The sequence below is a fragment of the Numida meleagris genome, chromosome Z (assembly GCF_002078875.1).
Source record: "Numida meleagris isolate 19003 breed g44 Domestic line chromosome Z, NumMel1.0, whole genome shotgun sequence".
Lineage (NCBI taxonomy): Eukaryota > Metazoa > Chordata > Aves > Galliformes > Numididae > Numida > Numida meleagris.
In genome coordinates this window covers 62,128,892-62,143,938 of record NC_034438.1, presented here as the reverse complement: position 1 = coordinate 62,143,938, position 15,047 = coordinate 62,128,892, and the positions used below count along the sequence as shown (strand labels likewise).

Sequence of the window (15,047 nt, the reverse complement as noted above, 5' to 3'; positions counted from 1 at the left end):
AAGGAAGGAAGGAAAGAAAGAAAGAAAGAAAGAAAGAAAGAAAGAAAGAAAGAAAGAAAGAAAAAGGAAGAAAGGAAGAAAGAAAGAAAGGAAGAAAGGAAGAAAGGAAGAAAGAAAGAAAGAAAGAAAGAAAGAAAGGAAGAAAGAAAGAAAGAAAGAAAGGAAGAAAGGAAGAAAGGAAGGAAGAAAAAAGGGAAAAAAACCAACCTTCCTTGTATATACTTTATTTTATTTTAGATGATGGGAGAGAACATGAAATAGAAACTGGCACTTGCATTTCTGCTTTCAAAATGCTTCAGAAAAGCATGAAACAAAAGCTCTGGAATATGGTCCTCTTTATGTTCATTGTAAATCATTTTCACAGAATAATGACTTTTTTTTTCCTTTCCCTATGCTGGTAATTGCTTTGTTTACTATGTCAAAGTTTTTTCATGCTTTGATCTTTTCCATTCCCTTTTGTCTTTTCTGGGAAAGAAGAGCGGCCAGTCAATAAGAAGAAATCATCATATTGAAAAAAACAACATGATTTAATTGTTGTCATTCATGGGCGTTAAAATTCAGATACATTGTGAAATACAAGATAATGACAGAAAACATGAATTGATTCTAATGATAGAATTTTCTCCCACCAACAGAAAATAGCACAGACTTTTATCCAGTTCTTAAGCTGCTTTTTAAGGTTTTTATCCAAGCACCTAGCTAGCTTATTCAAAAATAAGAAAACGTCCTAACATTTGACATTATAAAAGGAAATGGAGTCAGTAGCTGTAAAAATAAATAGAATTCATGTCTTTTTGCCCATTGGTGCCCATTTAGCAAGTATTCATACACTTTTTATGTTTTTTAAACCTGCTTACATTAGAGCTAATTATATTTTCCATACAAACATATTTTCATCACACTATCCCTTTAACTTTATCTGTTATAATAATATATATAATGTTGCATATCAATATACTGATCTAAAACTAGTTTGATCCCACGTTAGACTATTGGCCTTTTTGCAATTAACACGACAAATGTAAATTCACATACTGAGACTCCATTACATAAGCATTTGCTTCCTAGCAAGCGGTATCTTCAGTGCGAACTTACAGCTACAGTTGAGCGATAATTTTGCCACTTGTGCTCACACAGCAACCGAGGGCCACTCTTTTCTCGCTGTGCCATGGCCTCAGAGTCAGAGGATGCCTGGGTAGTGCAGAGCCTGCTCAGCCACCAGCTGGTCTGGGTGACACATGAAGCAGGCTGATGTGCTACGCCCGGGCTGTCACAGCGGCAGCCCCAGGATGCGGAGGCAGAAAGCATAAGCAAGAGCAAGCCTGAGACTGCTGTGATTTAGGACCTGACCAGCCATCCCCAACATGTTGCAAAGTTGATGAAAGGCTCAGTTTGCCTTTCCTGCAGTGCCTTTGGTCTAGCAGTGAGGGCACTTTAGCCAGCCCCACGAGTGGGTTGGATGACTACATTTTTATGCAGGTACATTATAATCCCCAATCCTGCAAAAAAAATGTGTCTGGGTGAAACCCTGTGAAGGGTTTCCCTGGAGAGGTAAAAAAAAAAAAAAAAAAAATTCCATGAGGGTCTCTTAACTGCTGTGCAGTAGGAATACCATGCAGCGTCCCACCGGCCAAGCAAATCTTTGGATCTGCCCTCTTTGCAGCAGCTCTGGATCTAGCTGAATGAACAGGCACCCTAGGATACTCCCCATGGCTTTTCCTATTCCACAGTCTCCCTGTCCAAGCTCCAGAAGAGACTATCAAGTACTGTCTGCCTCTTTTTCCATACTTTTGAAGATTGGATGGGGGAACAACATGTATTTCTACTGGTCACAGTCCAGTTTTGCACACTCCATTCCTCCTCTTGCACAAATATTCATTGTTGCTACTTCTATTCCTGTTTCTCTTTCTCCCAGGCGTGTGGAAAAGATGCACTGATTTAAAAAATGGCTGATGGGTAAAGATCACATGGGTTTAGGGGCTTGGCTTATAATTATTCTCTATTAATAGCTAAGTGATACAGTTTCAAGAGAATCCAACTTTCAGTTTGAATGCAAAAGGGAAGGGGGTAGTTTGGCACCAAGATCAGTTAATCTAGTATGAGAAAACACTCGTACTGACAGTGACTTAGAAGGATGGAGAGTTGCCTCTGAGCTTGATGGGAATGAACTCCAGCACAACACCTCTCACACCATGGTATCTATCTACTATAGTCCTATTGTTTATTGTTCCTGGTTTGTTCACAGATTTTTAACATAGGATCACAGCCACTCTGGGAATCAGATTTACTCATGTCCATGGGAACATGACTACACCATGCTATTCATGAAAGCTTACTGGTTGTTGCCTACTTAGATATATATCTCTCTTACATAAGGAAACAATGGGAAGATACAAAATATTGTGAAATACAAATATTGGTCCTCTGATATCTTCATCGTCAGCAAGTGTGGAGTAGGAAAAGAGTTCTACATTTTTAAGTGGTAGAACCAACACTGGATAGAGTACTTCAAAATGCCTAAAAGATTACCAAGATTTTTTTATCAGTGGCCTCTGTTTTTTGGATATCCACCTTGAGACACCATAAGTGGAGTAAATATTCAGAAAGCCTTGAGCACCCACTATCTGGAAAACTGGTTGCATTAAGGAATCTGAAGATGAGCACCAAGAATTGCTGCATTCAAAATAAGTTTTCATCAGAAATTCAAATTCCCTCAGACTGGCATTTAAGGAGGACGTAGTACTTTAGGCAGCTCTGAAAATCCTAGGCACCATGCACAGTGCATGTTTATCTCTGACACTGGCAGATATAGGTAAACATCTTCAACCTAGACCACTACAGATTTAGAGGGAAGTATTTCAGTAATTCAGGGGTAGCAGTACTATTTTTTTTTCACTGATAGTTTAAAAAACAGATGTATACTTAGATACAGATGAGATGTAAGGAAATAAAGTACTTTTTCTCTTCTAAACCTCAATAGCTGGTTTCAGATTTTATTTAATAATCTTCTTCTAAGACTTAATCATTTATTTTTTTTCCAATTTTTATTTCTTGTGATGTGTAAATAGCTAAGAAATATTAAATATTATAATATCTTTAATTAAGACAATAACATTTCAAAGGCTAATGTAAATTCAAGCTGCTAAAGTCTATAATTTTTCTGTCCAGCAGTTCATTTACACAACTGCCCTGAGTAGATGCTCTATGCGGCTTAGCAAACGGCCCTAAGAGTTTTAAAATAACTCAGTAAAGCTACTCAAAGGTAATACAATATTTCTCAGGCATCTTTAATTTGAGATAAGAAGAAAATAGGGTTTTCTCATTCATTAATTATTAACCCCCTCTTCAATGATTTATGCACATTAAAAACACAGTTGAAATGTTCAGGAGAAGTAATTGTGCTTGCTACTATGTACGGGATCATGAGACTGGTTTTCAGAAAGGCAGGGTTTCATACTGCAAAGTAAATCCTATACTTGTGGACTGTTTTCACTGCTTTTATTAAACTACATATTGTTCCATGCAAAAACAGTGAAAACAGTCTTTTCTAATCTAGCTTGCTATTGTTTTTTTGTTGGCTTTTAAAATTTTTTTTTTATTTTTATTTTTTGCAAAACCTCACTGACCCCTATAAACAAAAACATCTTATTTCAAAACTCCAGATACAGTCAATTTGCAGTGTATCTCAAACAGGTAAAAATATGTAAAATTTGTGCTTTTAAAAGCTTCTGCTTTGAGTAGCCTTACATTCCATAATTGTGTCCTAGCAATCGTCAAGCTCTATTGCATGCCCCATTCATGAAACATATTTTGTTGGGATGACGTAGCTTAAAGAATTTGGCTCTTCTTACCTAGAGCTTCCATTAAATTATATTAATTTTAAATATCTATGGAATGATACTTTTACAAAAATATTTAAACAAAAACAAAAACAAATTAATGGGCTGGGTTTATGAAAATGACTCTTTACAGTAAGTAAGAAAGGTTTATCACAGTTTTGGTATCTTGCATGAGTTCATATCGAAATCTTTCACATATTCTTAATTCATTTAAAACTGTTGCGCTCTAGGTATTTTCAGTTGTATGCTCTGAAACAGTAGACACCGTACAGCTTGTGCTTTTTATCAGGAAAGCCTACAAAGCGGACGGCAGCCTCGTTGGGGCTGCAGCGTTTTCTGGGTCTGGAGATGGGGTAGCGGACACTGCCGTCTGCCAGCCAGCCGGCGTCACAGCGGTCATAACCAAGGAGCTTCCAGGCAGCGAATATCTGCCCAACCTTGGCAATCTGGGCACCGTCCTTCAGGCAGGCCTGCACGGCTTCATCATAGGTCAACTTGGTTGGGTGTATTAGGTAGTAAAAACGACCTGGGGAGAGAAGGAGGCAGAAAGAGGTGTAAGTGAAGAGCATATTATCAAGGCTGGTTTTGAGGAGAAATGAGGACGTTCCGCTGCAGAACTGGACAAATCAACATCTGCTGATTTCAGAACAGGCAATAAGTTGTGTGTTGTGCTGTTGAAGGGGTTGTAATCCCTTGTATAATGAGTTGATAAATAGTGGGAGTGAAAAGAACAATAAGGAAGGAGAGAAGAAGGTCAATTTATACAAAAATAAAACACTATACTTATTTCTCCTTAACTTAGCATAGTATCTGAAACTGTATGGTCATTCAGTGCTAACTGACCTATTGTAATGCACTTCATTGAATCACGAAATGATTTGGATTGGAAAGGGCCTTAGGGCCCACCCAGTTCCAACCCCCTCCCAGGGGCAGGGCTGCCCCCCACCAGATCAGGTTGGAATAGGGCCCCATCCAACCTGGCCCTGAACACCTCCAGGGATGGGGCACCCACAGCTTCTCTGGGCAGCTGTGCCAGTGCCTCACCACTCTCTGAGCAAAGGGTTTCCATCTAACATTCAATCTCACTTTCCTCCTCTGTCTGCAGAGGTAGAATAGCAGAAAGAATGTAAGGGGTACACCCTGAGGTTCAGAGGGGGCTGTTCTGACACCAGCATCAAAGTGCCACCTTCAATCCAGTAAAATGCCTAAGGGATCTGTAGATCTCAGGTAGAGCAGATCTTATACAACTGCATCTTATTGTTAGAGAAGGGAAATCAGTTAAATGTCCAAAGCAGTGTAATTCTACTTCATGCTCTCAACATTAGATGAAAACTGTTTGTGAGTTTCCTTCTTAGAAGTACGGCGTTGTAAGATCTGTCCTTTGAAAGTGTTTGGGTGGGAGCTGGTGGAGCTAGCACGTGCAGTTCTGCTCTCCAACAAGGCAATGACCTTGTTTCTGATTAAGTACAAGCACAATTTAAGGTTCTTTTTCCTTTTTTTTTTCCTGTAAGAAAGATGAGATATTGCACGGCTTCTCAGAAGCAGAGTTTGAACCCTGGTAGATCAAAACCATGCCTGCTATAAGTCTTCATTAGCTGTGCCACAAACATTCACAGCAGTTCTCCAGCTCTGTTTCTATTTAGGCATCAAAGGGCATATCCATACCATACCACAGCATTGAACTGATAGAGCAGCTAAGAAAAATGTGCCTCCATCACAAGGTAATGAAAACACATGCCAGCAAGAAGTGCTCGAAAACTCCTCTGTACTAATCCACAAGTAGCAATAATACTAACATTAATTTCATTTATTAAGACAATTTAACTTCATCATAAGCCTTTCACTCATTAAACTTTTTTATCAAATTTCCAAGTAAATTCACAACATTTTCAATCTTACTGCTCTGTGAAAGGGGCAAGTTGTCTGAAAAAACAAATCCATTTATTCATGTGGGGCAAGCACACTGTCTGCTTCTTAATTTAAAATGTACTCCAGCAAAATATCCATTTTCTTCCCTATAAATAACAACAGATTCTGCATAGATTACTTTCTTGGTGAAGAAAAAGCAGCTGGAAGGAGGAAGAGTTATGTCTAAATCCCAGCATAAAGCAGAGAGGTTTTTTGAAGTGAAGAAATGTCAGGTTGAGTGAAAATACAAAGATAATTGAATTAGCTTTGTGTGAAGGTTTGAAATTTTATACTATGATGGGAATCGCTAAAAAAAGGCATTTATGCTGTGGAGAAGAACCTTTTAAACAATTTCACTGTTGTCAGAGGCAGTATCTACAGTATTTTCACAGGAGTAGAGTAGATAATTGAGCCTTTGTAAAACTTTGACTCCAGCGCAGCAAGTTGGTGGCATTTACAGGCTGCTGCTGAAGAGAATGTTTATGAAGTGGAACCCTGTTCTTACTAGGTTTTTAAGAGGTTTCCCCAAAGCAAATAGGATTTCAGACTTAAGGGAACAGGGATTTTCTCTGATAGTATGTAAACTTCACCTAGCTTATTAGTTGCTCTTCAAACCATATGTCAGTGGAATGTAATTTCCTTGGGATTTGCCGTAAGGTCAGGCTTTTGACATATGACATCAATAATAAAAAGTCCTACACTCTGCCCCTTCCCTAAATGGGAGAACTTGAACAGCAGACCCCACGCGAGTGGGATGTACACACAGAATGTCCGATTAAACAAAAGACTGTCAAGAGACTTGGTACAGGTTTACTGGCTTTCCCCTGCCAGTAGGTTAGAAGTGCTCCTGAAGTGGTAACTTCTCAATCTTAGCTTTCATTAATTCACGTGGAAGGAGGGAGAAGCGTTAACTCTCTGTCTGTAATTAATGTCTGGGAGTTTGGTCACTCATACAGAGAATGAGTGTGCTTGGCTTGACTTCTCACTTGAAATCAAGGGACAGGAGTTTATGCAAACCTAATAGAATCCCATTTATAACAGCTATTTTAAGGTTTTGCTTGTAATGGAACAGCTTAAAGAGGAAAACTTGAGCACTTGACTTAAATACCCACACCTTGTGACTGCGGGAGTGTGACGGATGCACTGCCAGTGGAGATTTTTTTCCAACCTCAGCCCTAAGTCGGGTATTTCAAGGCAAAGTTTTTCTATCTAAGCTGGGTGCAGAGGAAGTGGGACATCATGCTTAGTGGTACTGAAAAGTGGTACCACCTCACCCAGTGTATTCTGTGTGAAAGCCAACACAGTGCCTGACAGGTAGGCACATGAGCTCTTGGCCATGTGCTCATGGAATGGTTTTGCCATGTAGACAGCACACCTCAAATGGCAATGAGAGGCATTCTTAGCATGCAGACCTATCATCTGCTCCACAGACTCAGCTTAGTGTATCTTACAGCCACAGAAGCCAGCTGAGCGAGGCCATTGCTCTTCAAACTGTATTAAAAATTGGTGAGAAGAGAGACACTTTTCATTTCTGGAAAAGATCTTCTACTGCTTTAAATGGTGATGGTCAGCTTATCATATGCATTACTGAAATAAACAGCTGCACTCACAACAAGAACCCTAACATTTATTCTTTACATTTTTAATGTTGTTAATGTAAGAGATTTTTATTCGATTTTGCTAGACCTGATAAATCAATTATGCATTGCAGTTCTGTGCACAAAGTACATAAAAAAATGCACATTAATGAGCTGGAAGTATGATACAAGCTGTACTTAGACCTCTTTTTTTTGTGTTCAATTTTAGAGGAACCCTCCTGGACACTTTCCCATGCAACCTCTTGTAGGGAACCTGCTATAGCAGGGGGGTTGGACTCAGCGATCTACAGAGGTCTCTTTCAATCCCTACAACTCTGTGATTCTGTGATTCTGTGATTTAGCTTGCCTAACACTTCCCAGAGTCAGGGATTCCCATTTATTTATTTTTTTTTTTTGAGAGGCTCACTGCCCCCTTCAGAAAGCCTTTGAAATTAGGCAAAGAATAACCCTTCAGCTATATATGTTCTTTGTCCCATGACATGTGGTGTCCGTGGGACATGAATTTCTCCAGCAATATTTATACAAAAGAGGACTGAGTTTCATCTTTCTTGCACAGCTTGTCTTATTCTTGTGCTCTGAATAGTAAGTACATAGGTGGGATTACGTTAATCTTTGTACAGTTTTATGAAATTCATTGCTATATATTCTTATAAACCAATAAATTACTTGTACTACTATTTTCAAAAAGTGTGCATTAACTTTTGGGGTTTTTGGTTTTGCCTGCTTGGCCAAAACAAAATGTTCCTCTATGAACCAGCCAAAGTAAGGAGTTACATGGGCAGAACAGAATTCTCAAGTAATGTATTTAAACTACTCCAAGAAAAGACACTGTAGAAGGTAATTTTGTAAAGTAATAAGAGTACGGTATATTGCATTGCAGAAGAACTTTGCTGAAACAATTTTCCTGTACAGTTAAGAGGAATGAGTACATAATTCTTTGCTAACAGAATGAAAGTACTTCTTGGTGTTCACCAAAGAGAGGTCCCATAGATCCTGAGTGAAAACACTGAATCTGGATTGGAACTAACTGTACTGATGATTATGTTTCCATTTTTCACCTTAATATCTGAACATAATTTTGCCATTACGTATGTTTATTATCCAGGTTAAAGCTAAGCCTCAACTCCTTAAAATTGAGCCTTTTTTTCCTATCTCCCCTGAGATCATAAGGTATTTAGGGGTGTCTTTCTCTAGAAAGAACCCAAACTAAAGCTCATGCTTCCCTGTTACAGCAGCTCACACAACTGACGCTCTTTGAGCTGTGATTTTTTTTCAAGCTAGCATTGCATGCCTCCTATCCTGAGGCCCCTGGAGCGTTTCCAGCTCCCTCACATAGAGCTGAAGGCTTCTCTGTTTTACACCATCAGGAGACTCCAGCCGTCACTGCCACTGCTGGTGTCCTGACCACTTCTCATTTTCCTTGGCTGTTCCTGAGCTGAGAGAATCAATATTGGGTGTTGCAGAAATAGCTCTGTGCCCATAGCCACTATCTCTGGCAGTTTTAACCTGGTGGCAAACCAGGTTATTATAAGACTTTTCCTTTTACAGTGAGAACACTAATAACACTGTTAAGCACACATAAGCTATCCAAGGTGTTAAGCTGCAAATAAGATGCTGGAATTTTGGGGACATTGCTGCGATTATTGTGGATATTTACCTGTGCTTGGAATATGAACAGTGGAGAACATAGAAGGGACACAGGAGGATATGTCCAGATTTTCTGCTGACACTTCGATAGACTTATATAGTGGTGAGCTGAAGGGACCTGGGAAAAGTGGTGCTGTTCTCTTCACATCACATTGTTGCTGTGTGGTATTCTATCTTGCAGGTCATTTTAAAAGAGTCACCAAGCATGAGATCAATACCAATGCCTTCTCTTTCACTTCTCTGCCACCTCTATGCCATATCCTCCTCTTACTTCAGTCCTCTTTCTCCTTCTTTCTCTTGCAGTATCAGTGTACAGACAGTATTTGTCTGTCGGTACTTCCTTCTTTTTTATTTTTTTTTCAGAAATGTTTTTTTTCTCTTTCCTTGAGAGATACTGTCCAGCTGCTAGTATGGAAAGTGGTGGTCTTTAATGACCAGTGAACTCAAGAGTTTATGCTATCAGCACTTTAAATAGCGCAGCTATCAATTTTAATTTTTTCCTTTGTTTATCTTATTCCTCAGCGCTTTTTTTTTTTTGCTATAGATTTAAATCAGCATATGATGAGCTCATATACAATTTTGCCTTGCTTAAATGGAATGAGAGAAAAATGAGCCAACATTTCATGGAATTATGTAGCACGATAAAAATCACAAAAGCATTTGTTTCAGACTGCATCCCACCTAATTTTTTATATTATTGGTTTGAGAATTTGTTTGGTTTTTTTTTTTTTGAGAGGGTGGGACAGGATAGCATTAAAGCATATCTTCTGAGAACAAGGCTTATGTTTATTTTTATGTATGCTGTAGGGGAAAAATGTTTCAGTGAGGATAAGCAATCTGAGCATAAACAAAAAAGGCCATGCTCCTTGGCCCGATTGGGCTGAATGCCAAACACGTGTGAAGTCACACAGGAACTACCCATGAGCACTGTGCTGTAGAGGACTGTGGGCTCCTTTTGCACTTCTAACTTGCAGTGCTCCTTTCATTCACAGCCGTGCCTTTTAAATCCTTTCCAGCCATTAGATTAAACCTTAAATGATAGCAATCTGAGATCAACAGATCAGCTCATTTCACAGCTAAAATAAAATCTAAGAGCTGAAATTTTGCAGTCATTGAAATAAGCTCTAGGGCAGACCAAGCTCAGAGTAAGAGGGAATGTCTCGGTTTTACAGTGTGCTAAGATTAGAAATCTGAATTATTAGTTATATAAGCTAGAAAAAGCTTTGCTGATAAGAAATATTTGTCATATTAGACTTGTGTGAGCTGGAGCTGCTTGAGGCAACAGTAGAGATGAAGTGGCAATCAGAATTTTGTTCTGGTGACATGGATGTTGTAAAACATCATAATTATACTTGAATTCAACAGAAAATATCAAGTAAAGGAATTGCTAGTTTCTTCATCATCTTAACTGAAACAAAAATTATAAAAGGCATGTTTAACGGGGTGAACTTGGAGATATTAGAAAGTATTACCAATATAAACTCCAAGTTTTGAAAATAATCTACATAAACACATGGCACAGACAACATTACTATGGTTACACATCTTTTAAAGTCCATCAGTAACATTTCCCAAAGCTAAGGGAAAAAAAACTTTGGCCAGCCAAGTGCCACCTGCTGGCCTCTGGTGCCGTTGGCATCACCTTCTTTTCAAAGCGTGGGAACAGCCCCTTGCAGGGTAGAAGCAAACCAGGTTCTTACCATTGAAGTTTGAAGTAAAACAGAAAACATCATATCGGCTCTTCTCTTTATCCCAGAAGCCATAGTTTCGGACACCGGGCACCGTATTCTTCCCCCCACAGGGCTCCCTGGGCTTGGTGATGGGGTACTGCACTGAGCCATCGCTAAGCCAGCCAGCATTGCACCAGTCCAGCCCTGACCGCCAGGCCTCGTAAAGCTGGTCGAAGGAGGCAATGATGGAGTCCTGGTCCAGGCAGGCTTGCTGAGCCTCATGGAAGTTCAGGTTGTAACGACCCAGACGTGGAGAATAGGGGAATACAACACCTGAAATGGCAGAAAGAGGTGAGTTGGGGGGTCACCAGCCCTAGAAGGGGTTGTAACTATTCAACACTGAAAGAACAGTAGAAGGAGAAGCAGCATTTACAGTTGTTAGAAGGAGAAATAAAGGCTAACTCCATGATATGTTAGAGTCACAAAATCACAGAATCATTAAGGTTGTAAAAGACCTCTAAGATCACCTAGGCCAACTGTCCACCTACCACCAATACTGCCCACTAAACCATGTCCCTAAGTACTACATCTACCCACTCCTTAAAATTTCCATGATATGGTGTGTTGTTTTCAGGAGACATTTATGATACACCCCAGCTGCTTTTTGGCAGTTTCTCACCACTGAAGAAGGAAAAGCTCCTCATAGAGAGCACCAGGGAATAGGGTTTCTTTAGCACCAGACACATTTCCTCAGAGAGAGATGATGATCTGTGTTGCTCACCAGTGCTGAACAGCTGCAGAAAGATAAGGTAGAGAGACCTTGGAACAGGGAACATCCATGTCGAGATGGTAAATTGGGGGACAACTCCAGAGCTGTTTCAGCAGCAACATTCAAAGTCATCACCTTTCTGTCACAGATCTTTTCATTGTATATTTGTTTGTTTCATAAATTTTCTCTGTGAGAGTGACAGAGCACTGGGACAGGCTGCCTAGGGAGGTTGTGGAGTCTCTTTCTCTGGAGATGTTCAAGACCTGTCTGGACCCTTTCCTGGGTGACCCGCTATAAGGAACCTACTTTAGCAGGGGGTTGGACTCGATGATCTCCAGAGGTCCCTTAAACCCTCTACAATTCTGAGATTCTGTCAAAAAGATCTGTAGTTAAAAATTACATTTGAAAGCATAAAAGATGTTGAATAAAATGCTGAAGAACCACCTCCTCATGTGGCTCTGATAAAAGAGTGTACAAAGAAGAGAGAGACATAAAACAAAAGTTTGGATCAGACCACTGTAACTTTGGCAAGGTTTAGAAATTTAACCAGATCTAAATTTTATGGTTGGCTTCAGCCCAGTCTTCATAATGAGATGAAATAAAACAGCAACCGGTAAGATCCAGCTCAGAGAGCTTATTCTCAAACATCTCTGCAGAACTAGTTGCTGTGGGATGCCGAGAGGCTGAAGACAAGATAACACATTATGGAATGAGCAAAAAACTTGAAGCCAGTACAGACATCCATCTTTCTTTTTATTTTCTCCCTGCTGATGAATTTTCCCTGCAAGAAGTTCCTTGTCTCCAGGGCAATGTACGGAGCATAGGGTACTGAAATTATATTACAGTCATGCAAGACAGTCCGCATTCAATGAAGTCATTCTTCTTCTTGAGCAGTCAGCCCACTTTGGTGTCTATTCCACTGGTATCTTAACATTCTCTTCCTTTTCGTCCTCTCCCTCCCTCATTTATCATCCAAATAGTGTTATTTTTGTTAAATAAAATCTTTGTTATTACTAAACCTCAGTGACTTGATCCAAGAAAATAAAGCATACAAATGTAAACTTGGCAAGGGAATAATAAACAAGATTTTGTTCTCTCTCAGCAATTAACTAGAGGTTCTGCTGACCTTCTTCCCTTCGTAAATCCTTTCTTAAAGGGTTTTTCAGTGATTAGTTGTCCTGAACTATAAAGCACGAGTGAAATGTAACACATCGTGTGCTGCTAACTATAACTTAATAAACACGAAGCTGTAGCTATTTCATTATTTTCTGGCCCAGAGGTGGACATGAGAAACTGAAGAGCTAAACTTAAATAATTTTAAAGACTGAGAAATGCTTCACCGGAAACTGCTGAAACAGATTTGATCCCTTAAGGTTTCCAAAATCACTTTTTTTAGATTGTTAAATGTATATGTTAATTTGTTACCAATGTACTTGCGTTTAACAGTTTGAGACATAATTTTTTAATAACATAAATATGCAGAAAATTGTAATATTAGCTTTGAGCTACATTTGGGAAAGACTGCATAGAAGCTGATTTCTGTTTGAGTTCATCTGCAGTACATGTCTGCAACTGATTAACACTAATTTCACCCTGCAGTTGGGGGTGGCCAATGGTGATTTTGTATAGCAAAACTGACTGAATATGTGTTTTGTGAAGCTTTGCATCATCTTGCATCTTTGCTCATATTATTTTTTCCCCTTCATTTTCCTATCAAGCCTAACAGTAAATTCATAGCTAGGATTACTATTTGTCTTTCTTTTGGTACAACTTAGCAGTTCTGAACTTCAGTTAATTGCACAGCGTCTTCTTCAGTCTTGGATCTTACAGCATGTCAAAAGATAATCCATCCCATCTGTTCCTGAATGGACAAAAGCTGTCTGGAGGCTTGACTCTATTCCCAAACTAAAGACTGACTCAAAACTCTTGACTCCAATCCTGTGTTTTGCCACCAGACAAAACGCATATTTCCAAATGTTAACAAAGTCAGTTTAGGAAATGGAGGAAGAGAACTCCCAGCCTCAAATGGCCAGAAATTATTATTATTATTATTATTTTCTCTCACATTAAGGCTCCAGATTTTCTTTCACAGAGAGAGAATGGTCTTCCTCTTCCAAACACTGGCTGTGGCCTTTTATGTTTTTTCATGTCTGGACTTCACTCCAGCTGAGTGTGAAAAAAGTTGTGAATCCCTCCACATTTTCTGTATCATGTCTTGATGGCAGGCTTCACAGCAATGGCACCTGTGTGCAACCAGGCACTTATAGCAATCTACCAAAAACTGCATCTGTGTAGGCAGAGGATTGGTGGGAGCCTGCTTAAAACCTAGAGAACTGCAGTTCCCTCTCCCCGTTGCGGGAAGACTGAGATGAAAAGCCTTAGCTTGATCTTGTTGGTCCAGCTCCTTGCCCCAAGGAAGCTGCTGAGACTCTAGTGGAGCCTGAGAGGGCAGTATTAACCTACAGCATAGATTTCCAAACACACAGTTCTTTGAAACTGGGCTTGTGCCCTGGGGAAGGACAACCTGCTGCTCAGGAAGAACCTGAGAAACATTGGTTCACTGGAGAGTAAATCTGTCACTGAAAGGCTTGCTGTATGCACTTGTAGCTATGCAACCATTGTCCTAAAAATAATGGAACCAGGATTTGGATCAAAACAGAAGATGGGAAAATATAACATATCCCTCCCATATGTACATCAGTATTTCTCTTAAGGCCTTACATTCAATTTTACAAATGTACAACTCTGCTCTGCTACTGTGCTTACAGTTTATGAAAAAGAATCCAAGAGAAGGGAGAGAGAGGGACAAATGAAACTGTCTCGGAAAGCAACATTATAAACGCTTTTATGCAGAAGTGTTTACTGCCACCATTCACCCTGATTAAGGAAAATTCTTTTTTTTTTTTTTTTTTTTTTGAGAGAGAGAGAGAGAGAATTTATGTCTGGCTTATGAGAATCAAATGTTCAGTTAATGAAAATAAGTGGAGAATAATCAGAGAAGCAGAGCTCAGTTCTGATCTGTTAAGGACTGGACAAGTCGTAATACATGTGCGTCCCTACATGCAGGTAATCCCTAAAACTCAGTGCATTTACTTTGTAGTTACCCAGTCACTGCAGGTACATTCAGAATGCAAGGAGCTGTAATGGTTATCCAAGACAATAGAGTAGTAAATAAACCTAGAAGGCTCAATTCCTGTAACAATTTATGGGTGCCTATTAAGCTAGCACCATGTGCAATTAGCAATATTAAAAGCATTTACAGATAAAAGAAAATTTATGTTAACACATATGGAAAAAAATAGGACTTTTTACTGGCAGAATAAAGAAATTGGCTTCCTTGAGTTCTAGCCTAAACAGAAAAGCAATTTTCTTGTAGCCAGAGTAAACATCAGTTAAAGTAGGGTTTGCTATATGCTGTACTGTAGGATAAAGTTTTATGTTGGCAGGTTCATACACTTGAAGACAAAATTTTCCATGTTGGATTTCTAAGATTCTGTGAAAAGTGGTAAGTCTTTGATTTTCCTTCAGATTCCACCGCCATTTCTCCATTTGTCTGATTACTCAGCACTGGTTGGATGAGTGGGCTGCCAGATAGTATCCTCCACCTGAATCTGGG

At 39.4% G+C, this 15,047-nt stretch overlaps 1 protein-coding gene across 3 annotated transcripts in view; it reads right to left on the bottom strand.

The window, feature by feature from the left end:
* Positions 230-15,047, bottom strand: part of HAPLN1 (hyaluronan and proteoglycan link protein 1) — a 66,170-nt gene continuing 51,352 nt past the window's right edge. For 2 of the 3 annotated variants that reach the window (XM_021381358.1, XM_021381359.1), the window contains exons 4-5: positions 10,693-10,995; positions 231-4,365 (exon numbers count right to left, since the gene is read on the bottom strand). In XM_021381358.1, coding sequence (XP_021237033.1) covers positions 4,076-4,365; positions 10,693-10,995 — 593 coding nt within the window. In that variant the 3' untranslated portion in view covers positions 231-4,075. Of the gene's footprint in view, positions 4,366-10,692; positions 10,996-15,047 lie in introns of all 3 variants that reach the window. The other variant, XM_021381360.1, reaches the window with a different exon arrangement.